The sequence below is a fragment of the Aotus nancymaae genome, unplaced genomic scaffold, assembly GCF_030222135.1.
Source record: "Aotus nancymaae isolate 86718 unplaced genomic scaffold, 86718_ANA_hifiasm-v0.15.2.pri h1tg000006l, whole genome shotgun sequence".
Taxonomy (NCBI): Eukaryota; Metazoa; Chordata; class Mammalia; order Primates; family Aotidae; genus Aotus; species Aotus nancymaae.
This window is the reverse complement of record NW_026988417.1, coordinates 751,338-771,578: the sequence shown is the minus strand read 5'-3', so window position 1 is coordinate 771,578 and position 20,241 is coordinate 751,338. Positions and strand designations below refer to the sequence as shown.

At 58.3% G+C, this 20,241-nt stretch overlaps 1 protein-coding gene across 3 annotated transcripts in view; it reads left to right on the top strand.

The window, feature by feature from the left end:
- Positions 1 to 19,772, top strand: part of CPLX1 (complexin 1) — a 48,659-nt gene extending 28,887 nt beyond the window's left edge. For 2 of the 3 annotated variants that reach the window (XM_064363762.1, XM_064363770.1), the window contains exons 3-4: positions 12,706 to 12,881; positions 17,526 to 17,820. In XM_064363762.1, coding sequence (XP_064219832.1) covers positions 12,706 to 12,881; positions 17,526 to 17,723 — 374 coding nt within the window. In that variant the 3' untranslated portion in view covers positions 17,724 to 17,820. Of the gene's footprint in view, positions 1 to 12,705; positions 12,882 to 17,525 lie in introns of all 3 variants that reach the window. The other variant, XM_064363758.1, reaches the window with a different exon arrangement.
- The last annotated feature ends 469 nt before the right edge of the window (positions 19,773 to 20,241 follow it).

Sequence of the window (20,241 nt, the reverse complement as noted above, 5' to 3'; positions counted from 1 at the left end):
GCAGCTGTGTGTGTCACAAAGCGGTGTGTGTCACGAAGCTGTGTGTGTCACAGCAGCAGCGGTGCGTGTCACAAAGCTGTGTGTGTCAGAGCAGCAGCTGTGTGTGTCACGAAGCTGTGTGTGTCACAGCAGCAGCTGTGTGTGTCACGAAGCTGTGTGTGTCACAGCAGCAGCGGTGCGTGTCACGAAGCTGTGTGTGTCAGAGCAGCAGCTGTGTGTGTCACGAAGCTGTGTGTCACGAAGCTGTGTGTGTCACAGCAGCAGCTGTGTGTGTCACGAAGCTGTGTGTGTCAGAGCAGCAGCTGCACGTGTCACGAAGCTGTGTGTGTCACGAAGCTGTGTGTGTCACGAAGCTGTGTGTGTCAGAGCAGCAGCTGTGTGTGTCACGAAGCTGTGTGTCACGAAGCTGTGTGTGTCACGAAGCTGTGTGTGTCAGAGCAGCAGCTGTGTGTGTCACGAAGCTGTGTGTGTCACAGCAGCAGCGGTGCGTGTCAGTCTGTCTTACGCAGGCAGATTCACCATCGTCCGCTTCCTGCTTTTGTCTTCATTAGTTATGTCTTCCTGTCTTATTTGGGGTTATTTTGTTTTGTTTTTCTTTTAAATTTCTTAAGATGGTAATGAAGTTCCTATATTTTCCGTTCTTTTTTAAAATGAAAGACTATGAATTTCGTCCCAAAAAGGTTTTAGTCGTGGACCCCAAGTTGGGACACCTGGTGTTCGTCTTTCGTGTCTTTCTAGAAGTTTTACAGTTTCTGTTTTTATTTCCCCTTCAGTCAAAGGGTTACTTACGTCCACGCTTCTAATATTGGACTTCCGTAGTTATGGGTTTGGTCATGTTTTTAGTATTTGTGACTCATTAGATTATGATCAGGGAAAATGGCCTCCAGTATCTCTAGCTTTTAATTTGTTAGGGCTTCGGGTAGATTCGGTTGTGGTGACATTTATTTTCAATAACCACTGCCCTGTTAAGGACACTCCAGTGAGTCTCACCGTCGTGGTTAAGTCTGCCTGGCCCCAGGCAGTCTCTCTTTCTTTCTGTCACTATAGATTAGTTTGTACCCAAATGCTCATAAACGAAATTAGGTAATTTGTATCTGGCCCTTCACACTCAGCACAAAGACTGTGGGATTCTCGTGTGTTGGGTGTATCAGCAATTTGTTGTTTCTGTTGCTAAGTGGTGCTCCCTGTGTGGACGGACCACAGTTTACTTGTCTATTCACCTGTTGATGGACATTTGAGTTGCTTTCTGGTTTGGCTGTTACAAATGAAGCTACCATGAACATTCCTGGTCCTGCCATTGTGTAACTTCTGGGTCATTTGGTGGGTGTGGTCAGCTGTACAGGACAATGCTAAACTGTTTGCAAACTGCTTGCAGCATTTACCTTCCCACACGTATGCATGAGTTCTTCCACCAGGTCCAGTTCTTCCACCAGTGTTCCTCACCAACACTTAGCACAGTCAGTCTTTCTAATTCAGATATTTGAGCAGGAATGTAGTCATGTCTCTGTGTGATTTAAGTTTGAATTCCGTTATGCCCAACATGTAATCAGCTTTATTTCTAATAGCCAAGTGTGTCTTTTCATGCAGTCACATGTCAGGTAACAAAGGGGACAGGTTCTGAGGGCTGTGTCATTAGGTGACAGAGGCACACCCAGGGGAGCAACCCTGCACACCCAGGCTGTTGGGGTAGCCTGGTGCTTCTGGGCACAACCCAGCACAGCCCAAGACCGCCTGAATGCCACAGCAGTCGTAACACAGCGGTGAGTATTTGCGTACTGAGGCACACCCAAACAGATGAGGTACCGCGTGGCTCTCATCTTACGATGGCTGTGACATCATGTCACGTTACATGGTCCATGACTGGACTTACTTGCCATCTGCCTCTCTTATTTATTTATTTTTACTTTTATTTTTTTTTGAGATGGAGTTTCGCTCTTGTTACCCAGGCTGGAGTGCAATGGTGCGATCTCGGCTCACCGCAACCTCCGCCTCCTGGGTTCAGGCAATTCTCCTGCCTCAGCCTCCTTGAGTAGCTGGGATTACAGGCACGCACCACCGTGCCCAGCTAATTTTTTGTATTTTTAGTAGAGACAGGGTTTCACCATGTTGACCAGGATGGTCTCGATCTCTTGACCTTGTGATCCACCCGCTTCGGCCTCCCAAAGTGCTGGGATTACAGGCGTGAGCCACCCTGCCCGGCCTGCTAATTTTTTAAAAATCCATATTTTTAGGAGAGACAGGGTTTCATCATGTTCCCCAGGCTAGTCTTGAACTGCCGACCTCAAGTGATCTGCACGCCTCAGCCTCCCAAAGTGCTGAGATTACAGATGTCAGCCACTGAGCCCAGCCATGAATATGAGACCTCTATCGGAGGTATGGTTTGCAAATATATTCTCTCAGCCTGTGGCGTACCTTTTCATTTTTTAAGACAGTATCTTTCGAAGATGTTAATAAAAGCTCAGTTCTCCCTCTGCCCTCACACCACCCAGACAATCAATACAGAAGACGTCTCTGACCAAGTGTGTGAGGTTTTCCCCACGCGGCAAGCACTCAGCCCTGCAGTGGGCAGCAGAGGGCGTCCTCCCGTCCAATCCGATTCTGCCGCCGTCTGCCCGGAGACAGCCCCAGAGAGCATAGGTCGAGAGCTCCCCCATGACTGCCCTGCCATCCCACCAGTTGCAAGTCCAGGACCCTAGGATGTGTGAAGACCAGCTTCAAGCTAGGCTTCACGCAGCCCCCTCTGGGACTTGTTTAGTTGCTGGAGAAGCTCACAGAATTTAGGGAAACACATGCTTATGGTTTATTACAGAGGATTTTTTTTTTTTTTTTGAGATGTAGTCTCGTTCTGTTGCCCAGGCTGGAGTGCAGTGTCATGATCTCGGCTCACTGCAACCTCTGCCTCTCAGGTTCAAGTGATTCTCCTGCCTCAGCCTTCTGAGTAGCGGGGATTACAGGCGCCCGCCACCAGGCCAGGCTAAATTTTGTGTTTTGAGTAGAGACGGGGTTTCACCATGTTGGCCAGGCTGGTCTCAAACTCCTGACCTCAGGTGATCTGCCTGCCTCAGCCTCCCACAGTGCTGGGATTTCAGGCGTGAGCCACCACGCCCGGCCTGCATAGGATATTTTTGAGGCTACATGTAGCCAGATGAAGGGTCCCAGGCACCCACCCTCTGGCACACGAATGAGTTCCTCCCCTCCCTATCCACCTCCATGTGTCCAGCTCTCCCAAAGCTCCCCAACCCCCAGCCTTCTGTGCCTCTTGTGGAGACTTCATTGGATAGGCGTGACGGAAGCATGGATGTCCTTGTAGATGGGCTGGGCACGGTGGCTCACGCCTGTAATCTCAGCACTTTGGGAGGTTGAGGCAGGTGGATCATGAAGTCAGGAGTTCAAGACCATCTTGGCCAACATGGTGAAACTCCGTCTCTACTAAAAATTACAAAAATTAGCTGGGCATGGTGGCGCACACCTGTAGTCCCAGCTACTCAGGAGGCTGAGGCAGGAGAATTGCTTGAACCAGGACCCAGGAGGGAAAGGTTGCAGTGAGCCAAGATTGTGCCACTGCACGCCGGCATGGGCTACAGAGCAAGACTCTCTCTCAAAAAAAGAAAAGAAAAGATAAATGCAACCAATGAAAAGGGTGTGATCTAACGCAGCAAGGCCTGTCCAGATTCTTCTTGGCCTCTCTCTGCGGCGTTCCTTCCTCCAGAGTGAGGGGCAGGGCCCCTCTGAAATGAGGGCTTCTGACTCACCATTGGGAAGTCAGGGGAAGATTTGAGTCCTGCCCTGCGCAGGTGAACAGAGGGCAGAAGGTCCAAGAGAGAGGTTCTGTTTCCTGATTCTAAAGAGCCCCGACATTATAACAAGGGCCATGGGAGTGTGAACCAGGAGCGCAGATGAAAGCATTTCTGTATCTCATATCACAGAAGAGCAAGAATGTTTACTGTAGATGAAGTTCAATTTATCAATATTTCCTCTTTCTTTATTTTCTTCTTTTTTTTTTTGGATGGAATTTCGCTCTTGTTACCCAGGCTGGAGTGCAGTGGCGTGATCTTGGCTCACCACAACCTCCGCCTCCCGAGTTCAAGCAATTCCTGCCTCAGCCTCGTGAGTAGCTGGGATTACAGGCATGCACCACCACACCTGGCTAATTTTGTATTTTTAATAGAAACGGAGTTTCTCCATGTTGGTCAGGCTGGTCTTGAACTCCCAACCTCAAGTGATCCACCTGCCTCTGCCTCACAAAATGCAACAGGCATGAGCCACTGAGCCTGGCCTCTTTTTAAGATTTATGCTCTTGTCACTTACACAAGAAATCTTTGCTTAAGCCAGAGTCCCAGAGATTTTCTCTTATGTTTTCTTCTAGCAGTTGTATAATTTCAGCTTTGACATTTAGATCTATGATTGATTGTGAGTTCCTTTTTATATAAAGTGTCAGGTAAAGAAAAACATTTGCGTATGTATTTATTTTGCACGTGAGTACTTCTGAATTCACTATTGGGCCGGGCACAGTGGCCCGTGCTGCAATCCCAGAACTTCGGGAGGCTGAGGCAGGCAGATCGCTTGAGCCCAGGAGTTTGAGACCAGCCTGGGCAACATAGTGAGACCCTGTCTCTACAGAAAAATTTTTTTAAAATTAACTAGGCACGGTAGCACATGGGAGGCTGAGGTGGGAGGATCACTTGAGCCCAGGAAGTTGAGACTGCAGGGAGCTATGGTCGTGCTACGGCATTCCAGCCTGGGCAACAGAGCGAGACCCTGTCTGAGAAAAGAAAACAGTAAGGACTGCCTCACCCTCACTGAATTGCCTCTGCAGCTCTGTCAAAAATCAATTGACAATATATGTGTGGGTCTACGGACAGGGACAAGCCACCACACCCAGCCTGTTTCTGGAGTTCTGTACTGTTCCATTGATCTGTACGTCTGTTCTTTTGTTTACACCATACTTCCTTGATTATAGTAAGTCTTAAAGTCAGGTGGTATAAGTCCTGTAATGTTTTTCTCCGTTAGCAAAATTGTTTTGTCTATTCTTGGTCTTTTGCCATATTCATATACATTTTAGAAACAGGTGATAAAGTTTTTCAAAGAAGTCAACTCGCATTTTGCTTGGGATGGCATCGAATCTGTAGATCAATCTAGGGAAAACTGATGTAACAGTACTGAGTTCATGAACATGGTATATCTCTGTTCATTTAGATCGTTAATTTCGCTCAGCAATTCTGTAGTTTTTGGTGAAGTGGTCGTACATATTAATTTAAAAATACAGCCATAGGTGAGTTTATGGCTTTGGCAGCATGATCAGTGGAATTGTCTTTAAATTTCACTTTCCAATTGTTTGCTGCTAGTATATACAAATCTATTTGTTTGTTGTTTACTAATCTTGTAACTTACGACCTTGTTAAATTCACTTATTGTTTCTAGTAGTATTTTTGTAGATTCCTTAGGATTTTCTACATAGATGATTATGTCATTACTTCTTCCTTGTCAACCTTCATGCCTTTTGTTTTTCTTGCCTTTAGTGTGTCGGTGAGGTCCTTTGGCACAAAGGTGAGCAGGAGCAATGAGAGTGAGCGTCCGTTCACATCACTGAGTCTGTTTCACTATCATCAACTATCATGTTGGCTGTGGGGTTTCGTAAGGTTTTGTTTGTGGCTGAGTACGTTACAAATACCGCTTGCATTTTACAAACTGAGTATCAAATATTTGCCGAGCACCTGCTGTGTGCCAGGCTCTGCTCTAGGTGCCAGGGTTGCAGCCCTGAGCCAGTCAGCATGCCTGCTCCCGTGGGGCTTTCTATCAGCAGAGACTGTCAATCACAAGCAAACACACAGCAGACGGCGTGTGTTTCAGGTAACGGCGTAACTACAAAGGGCAATACGGCTGGTGACAGGCCGGAGGGCGGCGAGGACTGTTTCGTTCTTTGCCTGCATGTAGTTGGGATTCATATTTAGATCTATAATCAACAAGAATGTGTCTGTGTGTTGTTCAGGAATCCAGTTTTTATGCTTTCCCATCAATTATCCTGTCCCATCTAGGGATACTGCATTCTTTCTCCAGGGTCCTGGGGCTCCACCTCTGTCTCTGGTCCCACGTGTGGGTCCTGTGTCCAGGGGGGCATGGGGATGAGCTCCCCACTCTGGGCCTGTAGTCTGTCTTCCTCGCCCTCACCATCATCACCCTGTCTTGGGATCTGGTGGACCTCACTGCCATCTTCTTCCTCAGGTGCCTGTCCTGGCAAATGGGCCTTTTGCAGGTCTATATGCAACACTCAGCTTGTCAGATTTCACAGAATTTTTTTCTTTTTCTTTCTTTTTTTTTTTTTTTGAGACGGAGTTTCGCTCTTGTTACCCAGTCTGGAGTGCAATGGCGCGATCTCGGCTCACCGCAACCTCCGCCTCCTGGGTTCAGGCAATTCTCCTGCCTCACCCTCCTGAGTAGCTGGGATTACAGGCACGCGCCACCATGCCCAGCTAATTTTTTGTATTAGTAGAGACGAGGTTTCACCATGTTGACCAGGATGGTCTCGATCTCTTGACCTTGTGATCCACCCGCCTCGGCCTCCCAAAGTGCTGGGATTGCAGGCTTGAGCCATCGTGCCCAGCCAGAATTTTTTTCTTAACTCTTGGGAGTTTAGGGAGAATGGACATCTTTACATGTGGAGTTACCCAGCCCAGAAAAATAACAAGCGTCTTTCTTTACTTAGATATTATTTAATTTTTCATTCCATCCTTTTTTTTTTTTTGAGATGGGAGTCTCACTCTATCACCCAGGCTGGTGTGCAGTGGTGTGATCATGGCTCATTGCAACCTCTGCCTCCTGGGTTCAAGCAATTCTCCTGCCTCAGCCTCCTGAGTAGCTGGGATTACAGACATACCTCACCACACCAAGCTAATTTTTGTATTTTTAGTAAAGACAGGGTTTCACCATGTTGGCCAGGATAGTCTCGATCTCCTGACCTCGTGATCCACCCACCTCGGCCTCCCAAAGTGCTGGGATTACAGGCATGAGCCACAGCGCCCTGCCAATTTTTCATTCGGTTCTATAATTTTCCACATAGCTTTATTTCAAGTTAAAAAGTATTTTTCCCAGCCGGGCGCAGTAGCTCACACCTGTAATTCCAGCACTTTAGGAGGCTGAGTCGGGCAGATCAAGAGGTCAGGAGTTCAAGACCAGCCTGACGAATATGGTGAAACCCCGTCTCTACTAAAAATATGAAAATTAGCCCGGCGTGGTGACGGGTGCCTGTAGTCCCAGCTACTTGGGAGGCTGAGGCAGGAGAATCACTTGAACTGGGGAGGGAGAAGTTGCAGTGAGCCAAAATCATGCCACTGCACTCCAGCCTGGGCGACAGAATGAGACCTCATCTCAAAAAAAAAAAAAAGTAATCTTTCCTTCTTAAAAATTAACTTACTGGGCCCAGTGGCTCACGACTGTAATCTCAGCACTTTGGGAGGCCGAGGTGGGTAGATCACCTGAAGTCAGGGGTTTGAGACCAGCCTGATTAATGTGCTGATACCCCATCTCTACTAAATACAAAACAATTAGCTGGGCATGGTGGTGCATGCCTGTAATCCCAGCTACTTGGGAAGCCGAGGCAGGAGAATTGCTTGAACCCGGGAAGCGGAGGTTGCCGTGAGCCGAGATCATGCCGTTGCACTGCAGCCTGGGCAACAAGAGTGAAGTTCTGTCTCAAAAAAAAAAAAAAATTTTTTTGGCCGGGTTGGGCGCCTCATGCCTGTAATGCCAGCACTTTGGGAGGCTGAGATGTGCAGATCACCTGAAGTCAGGAGTTCGAGACCACCCTGGCCAACATGGTGAAACCCTGTCTCTACTAAAAATACAAAAATTAGCCAGGTGTGGTGGCAGGCGCCTGTAATCCCAGCTACTCAGCAGGCTGAGGCAGGAGAATCACTTGAACCCAGGAGGTGAAGTTTGCAGTGAATCGAGATCACACCACTGCACTCCAGCCTGGGTGACAGAATGAGACTCTGTCTCAAGACAAAAAATAAAAAATAAATCTGAATGGAATTTGGTATCCCACAACAGAGAAAGGTGTCTGGAAGCCTGCAGTTGGGTGCAGTTGGGTGACACCGTGTCCGCTGTCAGCTGTGATGAGCGCTTGGTGGCGGGTGCAAGGTCAGCGTCCAGGGAGCCCCAGGCACTGCACACGAGAGCCCTCTTATGCGATCTCTGTGACTCTTCCGTAAACCTAAAATTAGTTCAGAATGAAGCTTTAAATGCCAACTTTAATGGCTGCGTTATTTACATGCACATAATTTATGTATAATGTACAGTAAATTGAGTGAAGCCACTGTCATCGTACTTACACCGTTAGGGAACGCTGAGCAGGGCTTCACCCCAGGGGCGGCTGCTGTACAGAACCCCCAAAGCCCGCCTGGGTGTTCTGGGAGCGTAGGGGCTGCTCCAGCAAAGGTCTGGGGAGTGGGTTCCCCAGAAGAAGAGCGGCAGCTCCAAGGACCCCACCCACCTCGCATCTCTGCAGAGGATACGTCTTAGCTTCCGCCCTTCTGCTGCCGCCAGGTGGGGTGGGCGGTGGGGTCTCAGCAGGGCCAGAGGCCAGGGAGGCGTCCGCGACCCGCACCCCCAGGTAGGGGCGGGCTCCTGGGTGGGGCTGAGCTCCCCCACCGGGGGCTTTACCGGCCTGCACGGTTGTGGGCGGGTGCCAGCCCCGTCATCCCCGAGGGGTCGCTCCCGGTGCCCCCCTACCGCCTCCGCCTCTCACGGGGGAAGCCGAGGCTCAGAGAACCAGGGAGGGTGGGTTCCGCCCCTGTATGGTGAGGCCAGTAGCGAACCCCAGCCCCGGCGGGACCCCCAGCCTCCAATCTGACCCGCCTGCAATCGGAGACTCGAGAGCGGCGGCCTCGGGGGTCTCAGCCTTGGGGTGTCGCAGCCTCAGGGACCACGTGGGACCGCCCTGCGCCGCAGCCGCCTCCTCTGGAAACCGGGGATGTCCCAGCGCCACTCTCCTGGGAATGTGGGTGCACCGAGGACCCCGTGGACCGCAGCTCCTGCTTCCGGGCGCCGGCGGGGTCTCGGGGTGTCGTGATCATTGGGGTCCAGAGGCCGGCGGGGTCTTGAGATCGGGGTGCGTAGGGGTCCGGGGGTGGCGGGGTCGCGGGCCGTCAGGATCTGGAGGTCACGGGTCTCGGGGTGTCGGGGTCGAGGCCACTCGGCTCGGGGGGCCCCCCCGGCTGTGCTCAGGTCCCGCCGCTCAGGCATCTGTGCCAGGAGAGAAAATGGCACGTTGGGTTTCTCTGCCAGGAACAAGCTTCCCGCAGTTTCTGCCGAGGTCCTGGCTGCGCCCCATTCCGAGCTTTTGGAAGCTGTTCTGGAGGCGGCTCCACGCAGCGCCCAAGCAGAAAAGTGGGCGTGGGCAGCATCTGTGGCTCTCCCCAGGCTCCAGCCAGGTCGTCCCGAGTGGGTCCCTCTGAGCCGAGGGTTTTTGCAGCCTGCGGGGAGCTTGAATCCCGGGCTCATCCCGCTTCTTACAGGTGGGCCTTCCAGAGAGGCCTGTGGCACCTGGACCAGCCAAGGGTTCAAGTGGGACCCCCACACTCTCAGAGGGAAGGGCCCCCCACAGGCACCCGGGGAGCAGAGCGCAGCAAACCTGGTGCTTTAGACCTAGAGCCTACGTGATGAGCTGGAGGGGAGGGGAGGGGAGAGCCCTGCAGCCCACACCCCAGCCAGGAACACCTTTCCCTCCCTGGGGACAGCAGTGTGGGGAGAGGCCAGGCCCACCCACCTTCTTAGAGACACCAGTCCTTTCCAGGAGGGAGAAGGAGCTACGGGTCGCTCACTTTAGGGTGAACTGGCTTTTCTCATGGGGAGTAAGGTTGGCACAAAGGCAGTCAGGACTGTGGGGGCTGTCCTTGCCTCCCCCACATGCCGGCCAGAGTCAGCAGCGTGGGAGGCAGAACTTCCGGTCCAACCATCAGGGACTGTTAGAAGAATCTATGAGCAACTCCACTCTGTGACCCAGTTTCCCTCGAGTCATTGGCCTAAAATCTGCTTTGCAAAATGCTGCAGATGAGTCTGAAAACTGACCGCAAGGCTCTTGTGCCATGGCCGCATGCCCAGCATAGGCTGCCCGCCTGTCCCTACGGTGATGAGGCCACAAGATGGGCTTGTTCTCCCCACACCCCTCTGCCTGCGATAGCTTCAGGCAGCCAGGCTATCGGGGTGAGATGCCCGCAGGATGCAGGCCTGGCCCGTCGGAGGGACACCTTCAGCCCAGAGCACTCGACCAAAAAGCTGTTCTCCTCCCACCAACAGCTGGCGTCCTTTCACATGACAGCTCCTGCCATCCTTGACGGGAAGCTCACTCCCGAGGGACTGGCAGAGGCAGCTACAGGCGAGGGCACCTCCTGAGGCTCCGTACAGCACGGACCTTCCCGGTATCAAAGTAGTAATGGGGTGGAGGCCCCCGGAGCGCCAGGGACACAGACACGGAGCTGCTGAATTCACACAGATGGGGCGGGGGGAACGTCTGGACCCAGGTGGAAAGTGACTGGGTGGTATTAGGCCAACCTACATTTCCACCTGACGATTTATGCCCGAGGCATGCTCAGCTGGCTGGAGGCAGTCCTTAGGAGGTCTGGCATCCAGGGGCCAGAGCCAGAGGCAAGACCTGCAAGGAGGGGCAGAGACCCGTGCCCAAGCACCGAGCACTGAGCTCCGAGGATCGCCTGCACTGGGGCTGGGGTGCTGTGGAGGAGAGCATCATTTGTAGGAACAGCCTGGGGCGGAGTCCCCTCACACACTAGGCTGGTCCCGGAGCACCCCTACAATGCTGAGGGGGGTGAGTGGTCATGGGGGGGCCTGGCCTCTCTGCCAGGTCACCTCCCTCAGTGACACCTGTGTGCTGGGTACAGCCGGCCTGCTCTGCTCCCTGGAGCTGCTGAGGGCCAGGGCTCTCTGCGGTGCCTGCTGGATTCGGAGGCTGTGATTATGCATCTCTGTCCTGTGGGCCGAGTTGCAGAGCTGTTTAGGGAGGTGTTTGTGGGGCCTGTGAATCAGGAGCTCATGAGAAAAGTGGTGGCTGGCACTGCAGAGAAATTAGGGCCTGGGTGCCAGCAACAAGCAGTCTCTGCAGCCTCAGCAGGGCCCCTGCCAAACCCTGTGCCAGCGTCTGCCCCAGAGTCAGAACTGGTGGCCTTGCCTCTGACAGCCAGCCCTGCCCCGCGACCCACCACCTGCATAGACCCTGAACCACACCATCAGCAGGAGGCCAGGCCTCTGCTGGACACAGGACCAGAGAAGACGCATCAGCCCCCAGGAACTCACACACCACTGCACACACAACCACAAGCCTGATCACACAACCACAGTCAACCACACAGCCAGGCATGCATATTACACACAGAACCACATACAGACGTACAACCACGTGGTGCACACAAACACACCATCACACATGCACGTCAGCATAAGCACGCAGTCACACACAGGCGCATACGCAGACGCAGCCACACAGCGCCTCTCCCGCCCCCCACGGAGGGCCTGTGTCCCTTGAGAAACAGAAAGCAAAGCAGGAGACCCAGCACACTGGATGGAGCGTCCGGGGCAGGAGGGTCAGGGGCAGATGGAGGTGGGGGGCGCAACAGGAGGGGGTGATGGAAGTGAGGGGAGTGGCTGGAGGGTGGGGGGATGGAGGTGTGGGGTGCAGCAGGAGGGAGGATGTAGGTGGGGGAGTGGCTGGAGGGTGGGGGGATGGAGATGGGGGTGCAACAGGAGGGGGGTGATGGAGGTGGGGGAGTGGCTGGAGGGTGGGGGGATGGAGGTGGGGGGTGCAGCAGGAGGGAGGATGTAGGTGGGGGAGTGGCTGGAGGGTGGGGGGATGGAGATGGGGGTGCAACAGGAGGGGGGTGATGGAGGTGGGGGAGTGGCTGGAGGGTGGGGGGATGGAGGTGGGGGGTGCAGCAGGAGGGAGGATGTAGGTGGGGGAGTGGCTGGAGGGTGGGGGGATGGAGATGGGGGTGCAACAGGAGGGGGGTGATGGAGGTGGGGGAGTGGCTGGAGGGTGGGGGGATGGAGGTGGGGGTGCAACAGGAGGGGGTGATGGAGGTGGGGGAGTGGCTGGAGGGTGGGGGGATGGAGGTGGGGGGCGCAACAGGAGGGGGGTGATGGAGGTGGGGGAGTGGCTGGAGGGTGGGGGGATGGAGGTGGGGGGAGTGGCTGGAGGGTGGGGGGATGGAGGTGGGTGGTGCAGCAGGAGGGGGATGGAGGTGAGGGGAGTGGCTGGAGGGTGGGGGGATGGAGGTGGGGGGAGTGGCTGGAGGGTGGGGGATGGAGGTGGGGGGAGTGGCTGGAGGGTGGGGGGATGGAGGTGGGGGGAGTGGCTGGAGGGTGGGGGGATGGAGGTGAGGGGAGTGGCTGGAGGGTGGGGGGATGGAGGTGGGGGGAGTGGCTGGAGGGTGGGGGGATGGAGGTGAGGGGAGTGGCTGGAGGGTGGGGGGATGGAGGTGAGGGGAGTGGCTGGAGGGTGGGGGGATGGAGGTGGGGGGAGTGGCTGGAGGGTGGGGGGATGGAGGTGGGGGGAGTGGCTGGAGGGTGCGGGAAGTGGCTGGAGGGTCCTGGGGCAGCAAGAGGGTCGGGTGCATGGAGGGTGGGGGGTGTGTGGCTGGGACACTAGCCCAGCCTTGGGTGTCTGAATGGCGTGTTCTGAATCACCTCCTTCTGTCCCAGGGGCCACCAAGGACATGGGGAAGATGCTCGGGGGTGACGAGGAGAAGGACCCGGACGCCGCCAAGAAGGAGGAGGAGCGGCAGGAGGCCCTGCGCCAGGCGGAGGAGGAGCGCAAGGCCAAGTACGCCAAGATGGAGGCGGAGCGCGAGGCCGTGCGCCAGGGCATCCGGGACAAGGTGCGCGCCGGGCCGGCCGCCTGTGGGGCCTGGGAGGAAGGGCCGCGGGAGAAGGGGCGGGCGTCCCCCTGGGTTCCTCCCCTTTGCGGGCTTCGGGGTGGCGGAGAGGGTTGGGGCTCTGGACTGGGTTCCCGCCGTGGGCGCAGCCCTCCTGCTCCTGACCACAGGGCCTGCATTCCAATGGCCAGCCCTGCGGGAGAAGGTGGCGCCTGGCTGCCCGGGGCGGGGGTCGTGGGGCAGCCGCCTGGCCTGGAGGCCGCAGGGAGGGGGGCACCCGCTGGGCTTTGCGGGGCGGTCCAGAGTGGGTGCGGGTCCGGAGGCTGAGCCAGCAGCAAGGCCCAGGCTCCCAGCGCAGGGACAGCCATACGCGGTCACCCCCTCGGCGCCGTCCCAACACCGGCCAGGTCGGGAGGGGTGCTGAGGGAGGCCTGGGTCCCGGCCGCACTCCCGCCTCCTGGGTGGCTGCAGCACGGCCCTGGCTGGAAGCCAGGTGGACACAGACAGCAGCAGAGACCAGGAATCCCCACGCAGGGGTGAGGGAGCCTGGGAAACGTTCACCTCCCACATAGGAGAGGCCTTGGGTGCTGCCCGGGGCCAAGTGCTTCAGCCCATGCCCTGGCCCTGAGGGGGCCGCAGCAGGCCTGGCAGGCCGGAGCTGTGTTTCCCAGAGGGTCGCCTCAGTCCCCTGCCCTGGACTGGCCAAGATGGCCTGGCTGCCGGGTGGGAAGGCTCAGACCCCCAGGACCACTCCCTGCCGCCCAAGGCACCCAGAACTGGTGGACCCAGCCTTGTGTCAGCCGCACCCAGGGAAGGGTGGGCTCCAGGACGTCTTGTGGGGAGGCTGGAGCTCCCGAAGTGGACAGAAGTTGACATGGGCGGGCGGGGGCTGCCCAGGCGGGACACATGCAGCCCCTCTACCCAAAAGGCCAGCCCTCCCCACCCACGGATTCCCCCCGGCATACACCCTGGAGGGTACAGAGCAGCCGCTGATGGGGAATGGGCGCCGGGTGCCCTGGCATCCCACCCAGGGTCCCTGGGCATTCCCAGGGGCTTCCTGTTTATGGACTTTTCTGTGGTGGTGGCTCATGCACCCGGCTCTCCCAGCTGACCCCGGGCTTCAGGAAGTCAGCAGAAAATGCAGTATCTCAGCCAGGAACCCTCGGATGAGCCCAGAAGAAGACTGTGGGTATCAGGACTGCGGGACGTGGACAGGAGGAGAAGGGAGGAGGAGTCAGAGAACAGAGAGAGACAGAAACACAGAGAGAAAGAGACAGACACAGAGAGAGAGACAGAGACAGAGGGAGAGACAGAAAGAGAGGAAGAGAGACAGAAAGACAGGAGAGAGACGGAGAGAGGGAGAGAGACACAGAGAGGGGTGAGATAGACAGAGAGAGACAGAGAGGAGAGAGACGGAGAGAGGGAGGGGCACAGAGAGAAACAGAGAGAGGGAGAGAGACGGAGAGAGGGAGAGAGACAGAGGGGAGAGACAGACACAGAGAGGGGTGAGATAGAGAGACAGAAAGACAGAGAGGAGAGAGACGGAGAGAGAGAGAGAGACAGAGAGGGAGAGAGACAGGGAACAGGGAACAGAGCTGAGAGCCCTGCTGGGTCAGAAGTGGAGGTGGCGGTGGGGTGGGGCTGAGGAAGGGACGGAAGGCAGGGGTGGGGGGAGGGCTGGGAAGGCTGTGTCTGGGGCCGTGTGTCCAGGCAGGGTCTTGAGAGCGCGTCAGGGCCTCTGGGGCTCCGGCTTCTGCTGGCGTGATCTCAGAGGGAAGCTGGCTATTCCAGGCCATGTCATTCCTCGGGGTCCCCAGAGGCAGGTCAGGGCAGGCTCAGGGGGTCATGTTCAGCCCTCAAGGGCTGCGGGGACGGGGCCAGCAGTGTCGGGGCTGCATGACCTGGACAGCAGTGTCGGGGCTGCATGACCGGCCCCTCAGGCCCTGGAGCCCCCAGTCCACACCTTCCCCACAGAGCCCTCCTTCTCAGAGCCTTTGGGTGTGGGGGGCTGTCAGGCGTGGCCACCTGATCAGAACATCTGCCTCTAGCAGCCCCGGCTGTGGCACCCCCAGGCATCTCAGGGGTTGGTTACAGAAGCCGTGCTGAGCCACCCTGTCCAAGGCTTCTCTGCAGATGGGGACTGGGTCCTTTTGGAGCACCCAGCCCCCCAGGCAGTTCCCAGAGGAGCATGTCGCCCAAACCTCCTGTCAGGCAGCCATCTGGTCAGGCCCAGGCCTGGGGAGGGGTGGGGTGAGACGGGTCCCCGAGCTCCGAGCACTCACCCACCTCTGGCCTGTGTAAGCGTCCAGCCACCCACGTTGGGCAGCGCACACCTGGGCCTTCCTGCAGGGGTCTTCTGAGGGCCCACCAGCCTCCCCCAATGCACTGCACCCCCACAGCTTGCACAGCAGGGGGCAGGCGTCCCCGTGGCTGCTGAGTGCTGGGCATTAGGTCCTGTTACTGGTTCTCAGCATTGATCAGCACCCGTTGTCTTTTCTTCTCTGCAACACAGTGTCTTCAGGGTTCAGGGTCGCACCTCGAATGTGTCAGGGCCCCCCAGCTTCCCCCAGAGGCCACTCCCGTCCTTGGGTGTTACTTCCTGGAGAGCTGCCGCCAGCGCGGCGGCGGGCCTGGGGCTGGGTGTGCCTGCGTGTTTGTCTCTGGAGCAGACGCCTCAGAACCGGGTCTCAGCCGGACTGCATGGAAGCCAGGCTATGGTGTGCAGCCCAGCCCCGGGGCCCATGTTCCCAGCAGAGTGGCCCTGGCCCTCACGCCCAGCAGCACCTGGGTCGGGCACACGTTGCCATGGCGTGCACAGACCCCACACCCCTGACTGGGGGGAAGCTCCCTCTGGCCGGACCTAGCTCCTAGGGGCACTGCCCACTCCAGGCCCCACAGGATGAGAAGCACATGCCCCTCTGCCTGGAGCCGCTGCCCTTCCCGCTAAGGATGGCTGGGATGAGAACCGGGCTGCTCTTGCTGCCCATGGGGGTCAGGGCTCTGTTCTCTGGGTGACACCCCGTCCCCTGCGGAGGATGTCCCTGCCCTGTGCCCTTCACTTCTCCAAGGAGACCCCACATTCCTGGCTCTGTCAAGAGTGTACAGGGACTGCTGAGGACTGGGGCGAGCCCACCGTCCCTCTCCTCAGTGGCCGGGTGGTGCTCTGGCACAGGTGGCTGGGAGCATGGCGCCCTCCTCTCCGTCTCACTGAAGGGGGCCCTGGCCCCCACACCCAGAGCCATCTGCAGCCCCAGGGGAGGGAAGAGGTGCGGAGGCCGCCCTCAGTGGGGTTGGGAGGCACACGGCAGCCCCACGTGTGGGAGGAGGGAGGGGCCTCCTTAGAGAGCCAGGGGTTGCCCAGCACCAGCAGCAGGAAATGGCAGGGGGAGGGGCTCCTCCCGGACAGAAAGGCCCCCTCTGTGCTGTCAATTTCCAGGTGTGCCCCCTCCCCTCCTAAAAGCTTTCTCCTGGATGCAGCTGCCGACACCCTCACTGCTCCCGAGCACCCTTAATCACCCAGGGCCTTGGACCTGGCCCAGGGGTCCTGCCCGGGGATGGACGAGCAGCTCCCCGAGGACGCCAGGCCCCGAATCCTTCCGGGCCGGCCCAGCCCCCCCAGTTCCACCTTCCTGGGCAGGAGGCTGTTTGTGGTTCCGTGGCCTCACCATGACCACAGGCTCCCTGGTCTGGTGGCTCACAGGAAGGCTGGGAGGGGCGGAGGAGTGTTGGGTGAGAAGTGTATTGATCAAGACCCAAAACCCAGGTGCCTGACATCAGAAATTTATTCTCTCACAATTTTGGAGGCCTGGAGGGCCCTTCCCTGCCCCTTCCTTCGTCTGGGGATCCCGCAATCCCTGGTGTTTCTTGGCTTGTGGCCGAACCACTCCAGACTTCCTGAGCTTTCACATGCCCGCCCCGTCCACCTGTCAGTCCTTTGTCTCTTACAAGGACGCTCTCACAGGACTTCAAGCCCCTCAAATCCATGACGGCCTCGTCCCCACCCATACCATAATCACAACAAAGACCTGCTTCCAAACGAGAGCAGGAGGCCAATGTTCAGCCGCTACAGAGGGGAGACGGACAGACACGTGCACGGGGGATGAGAAGCGAGGTGGGCAGCGCTGGGTGGGATTCCAGGACCCCAGTGCCTGGAAGTGACCGCCGACTGAGCTGCAGTGGCCTGCCAGGGAGGGGCCCTGCTGGGGCCCTGGCCGCATTCAGGCAGCCTTGGTCAGGCTGGGGAGTGCGACTGCAGGTCGTGGACCAGGCGCTGGGCAGGAGGGTCAACTGCCGGGTGACTGTTTCTTCCCACCTCTTCGAGGAGCCTCCTGCCCACGCCTCCCTGCCCCAGGCCGGAGGCTTCCTGGAAGGCAGGATGATGGGAGCTGGGCTGGGTTTGGAGCCAGAGGTGGGGCTGTGGCCCCCTCTCAAGGAAGATGGGAGCCCCTGCTCCCTCCATCTCAGCTCAGAAGAGGGTGGCGTCTCTTCTCCTCCTGGGGTCCTCCTGTGCCTGGTGGGCCAGGGGGCCGTGCACACGCCTTCCGGGGTTTCCAGGCCACCCCCCGCCCCCCACCCTCCCGGGGCGGGAGGTCGTGGCCTGCCCCGGAGCCGCCGGGACCCCCGCTCTGACCCCCGCCTCCCCCGCAGTACGGCATCAAGAAGAAGGAAGAGCGCGAGGCCGAGGCCCAGGCCGCCATGGAGGCCAACTCGGAGGGGAGCCTGACGCGGCCCAAGAAGGCCATCCCGCCGGGCTGCGGGGACGAGGTCGAGGAGGAGGACGAGAGCATTCTGGACACCGTCATCAAGTACCTGCCCGGGCCGCTGCAGGACATGCTCAAGAAGTAGCCCCGCGCGGGACACGGCCCCGCGGAGCCCCCGCCCCGCCCCCAACAGACCTGCCGCGGAGGCCCCCAGGGACGAGCAGAGTGCAGCCCCCCTGCGACATAAGCCATATAGCCCCAGGCCCGCCCGCCCGCGCCCCTCCCGCCGCCTCCCCACCCGGCCAGGGGCGCGCGCCCCCAGGACCCCTGAGTCCGCCGCGGGCCGGGGACCTGCCCCGCGCTCCTCTGCCCGCGGGTGGCTGGACCCCCAGCGCCTGGGACGCCCCTTCCTCTCGCCGTTTACCGCCCACCCAGCCGAGCCCGAGGCCAGGGCCGCCGCAAGGGCAGCCCCCGCGACCACCCCTGTGCGCGCCGTCCGTGGCGGGGGGGCCTATCGGGGCCACACTCAGGAGCACAGCCATAGGAAATGGGGGTGCGGCCGGGGCCTGGGCCCCCTCCCGAGCGCGGACTCCGGGGTCCGGACGGCGCCGCCCCGAGTGGAGTGTTCGCGCCCGCGCGTGGCTGCCCCCCTCGCACCCCTGTCCGTTTGTCTGTCCCAGTCCTCCCCTCCCCTCTCGGGAAGGTTTTGCTTCTTGCGAACGCCGCGGCCGTGTCCACTTCTAAACTAAAGGAAACAAAGCAATAGGTCTGGGGGGCTCTCGGCCCCCGCCCCCGTCCCCGCGCCCCTGCCCGGCCCTGCCTCTCCGCCGACGCGGCTGCTGCTTCTCCCTGGGGAGGACCCTGCCTTCGCTGTCGAACACCGCACCCTCCACACGGGCCGCAGAGGCCCGAGGCACCCGGGGCAGGGGCGCTCCGGACGCTGCGGACCCCGCGCTCCGGCCCAGCACCTCCTCCGAGCGTGGCCAGCCCCTCGCGTGGGGCCTGCGGGGTTCCCTGCGTGGAGCCGGCGCGAGTGCGGCCGAATCCACCTGGCGGACCCGCGGGGCGGCGCCGAGCGCTCGGTTCTCCTCCATCCGTGTTTAATTTGCATCACAATTTGTTGAATCTCAGGTAAATGAGGTCTTTGCATTTAATGAGTTTTATCTTGACGGGCGTTGCCTCGGCGCCCCGGGCCCTTTCCGTCCACATAAAAAATGCATTAAGTCTCCACGTGTTTCGGGCCAGGGCGTGGCTTGGCATTGACCTTCATGACCTTACATAGCTTTAGAGAAGCCATAACGTTAGACTGCAATACTAACCACCGACGCCCCTCCGGGCAGATGCCACCGCGCCCCTGCGCCCTGCGACGCGGCCGGCGGGGACGTGGCTGTCGGTACTGCTCGCCCTGTGCCCTCGCGCTGACTTCTCCCGGGTCGTGTCTTTTGAAAACTCCTGTCTTCACACCTTACAAAGCCAGCTCTGAGCAGACAGGGCGTCCTCTCGTAGAACCTGCGCACCCCGTTCCCAGCGCATGGCGCCCCGGGCCGCGGAGCTTAGCCTAGACCGTGGTGTCCTCTGTCCGTCTGTCCTGCGCCTGCGCCTCCTCCTGCATGTCGGGGCCCCTGCCTGCGTTCTCTCCGGATGGAATCACAGCCAATAAACACCAGTGATTTCACCCTGCGTGGCTGCTCTTTCCAGAAGTCCCTGCCGGCCAGCCAGCCGGTGGGAGGACCAGGACGTCCGCTACCCACGTTCTCACCCACCTCCACCCCAGGGCGGTCCAGCCAGAGCAACCGCCATCTAAACCGCTGACCTGCACCTTCACGTCCCTCTCACCTAGGACCCTGACCACAGGCCTGTCTCAGCTCTGCCGGGTCCAGGGCCCCAGGTCACCCTGTGCTGCCCTTGCCTCAACCCACTCAGGAATTTGCGCTCCCCCAGCAGCCCCGTGGGACTGTCCTCCTGAGTCCCAGACTTCACTCCCTGCAGGATGTTGTCTGCCGACAGAGGAGGTTCCTGACCCCAGCCCAGAGAGAAGCCATCTGCCTGGCTGCTGGGGGTCCCCCCACACCCAATCTGCTGGGTGCTCAGTGCCACCCCAGCTGCTGCCCACGCTTGCTTCCCCAGAACGTCCTTGTTTGACTTTCATGTGTGGAAGCTGTTAAGAAAAGATGATTCTGTGACACTTGTTAAAGCTTGGTGCGGAAGACTTTATTCAGGAGTAGCACCATAGGTGCAGGGCCCATGCAGCGGGGCTTGCCATGGGTGCTGGCCAAGGAGCAGGGTGGGGTCATTGGATGGAAAATGAGGGACATCAGGGACTGGGGGATTCTGGTGAAACCCAGCTAACAGGATTCCAGCTGGAGACAGGCAGGGCAATCAGACAGACCTGGAACCCCAGTCAGAGCTCCAGGAGGAGGGTTTTCTGCTAAACGGACTCAGCCGGATTCTTCGATAAAACTGGATTTTACAAGCAAGTGGGCCAATGGGTCTTCCAGAAGATTCAGGAATTGACCACACAAAAAATCTTTGTTAGGACCCCTCTCTAGGGAGCTGCATGTCTGGGTCTCCTTTTCCCTTCCTGACGCTGCTGGCTGGGGCTGCCCTAGGGAGCTGCCCCGTCCCAGGGCAGAATGGCCACTGCCCCGCCCCCAGGCCAGGCC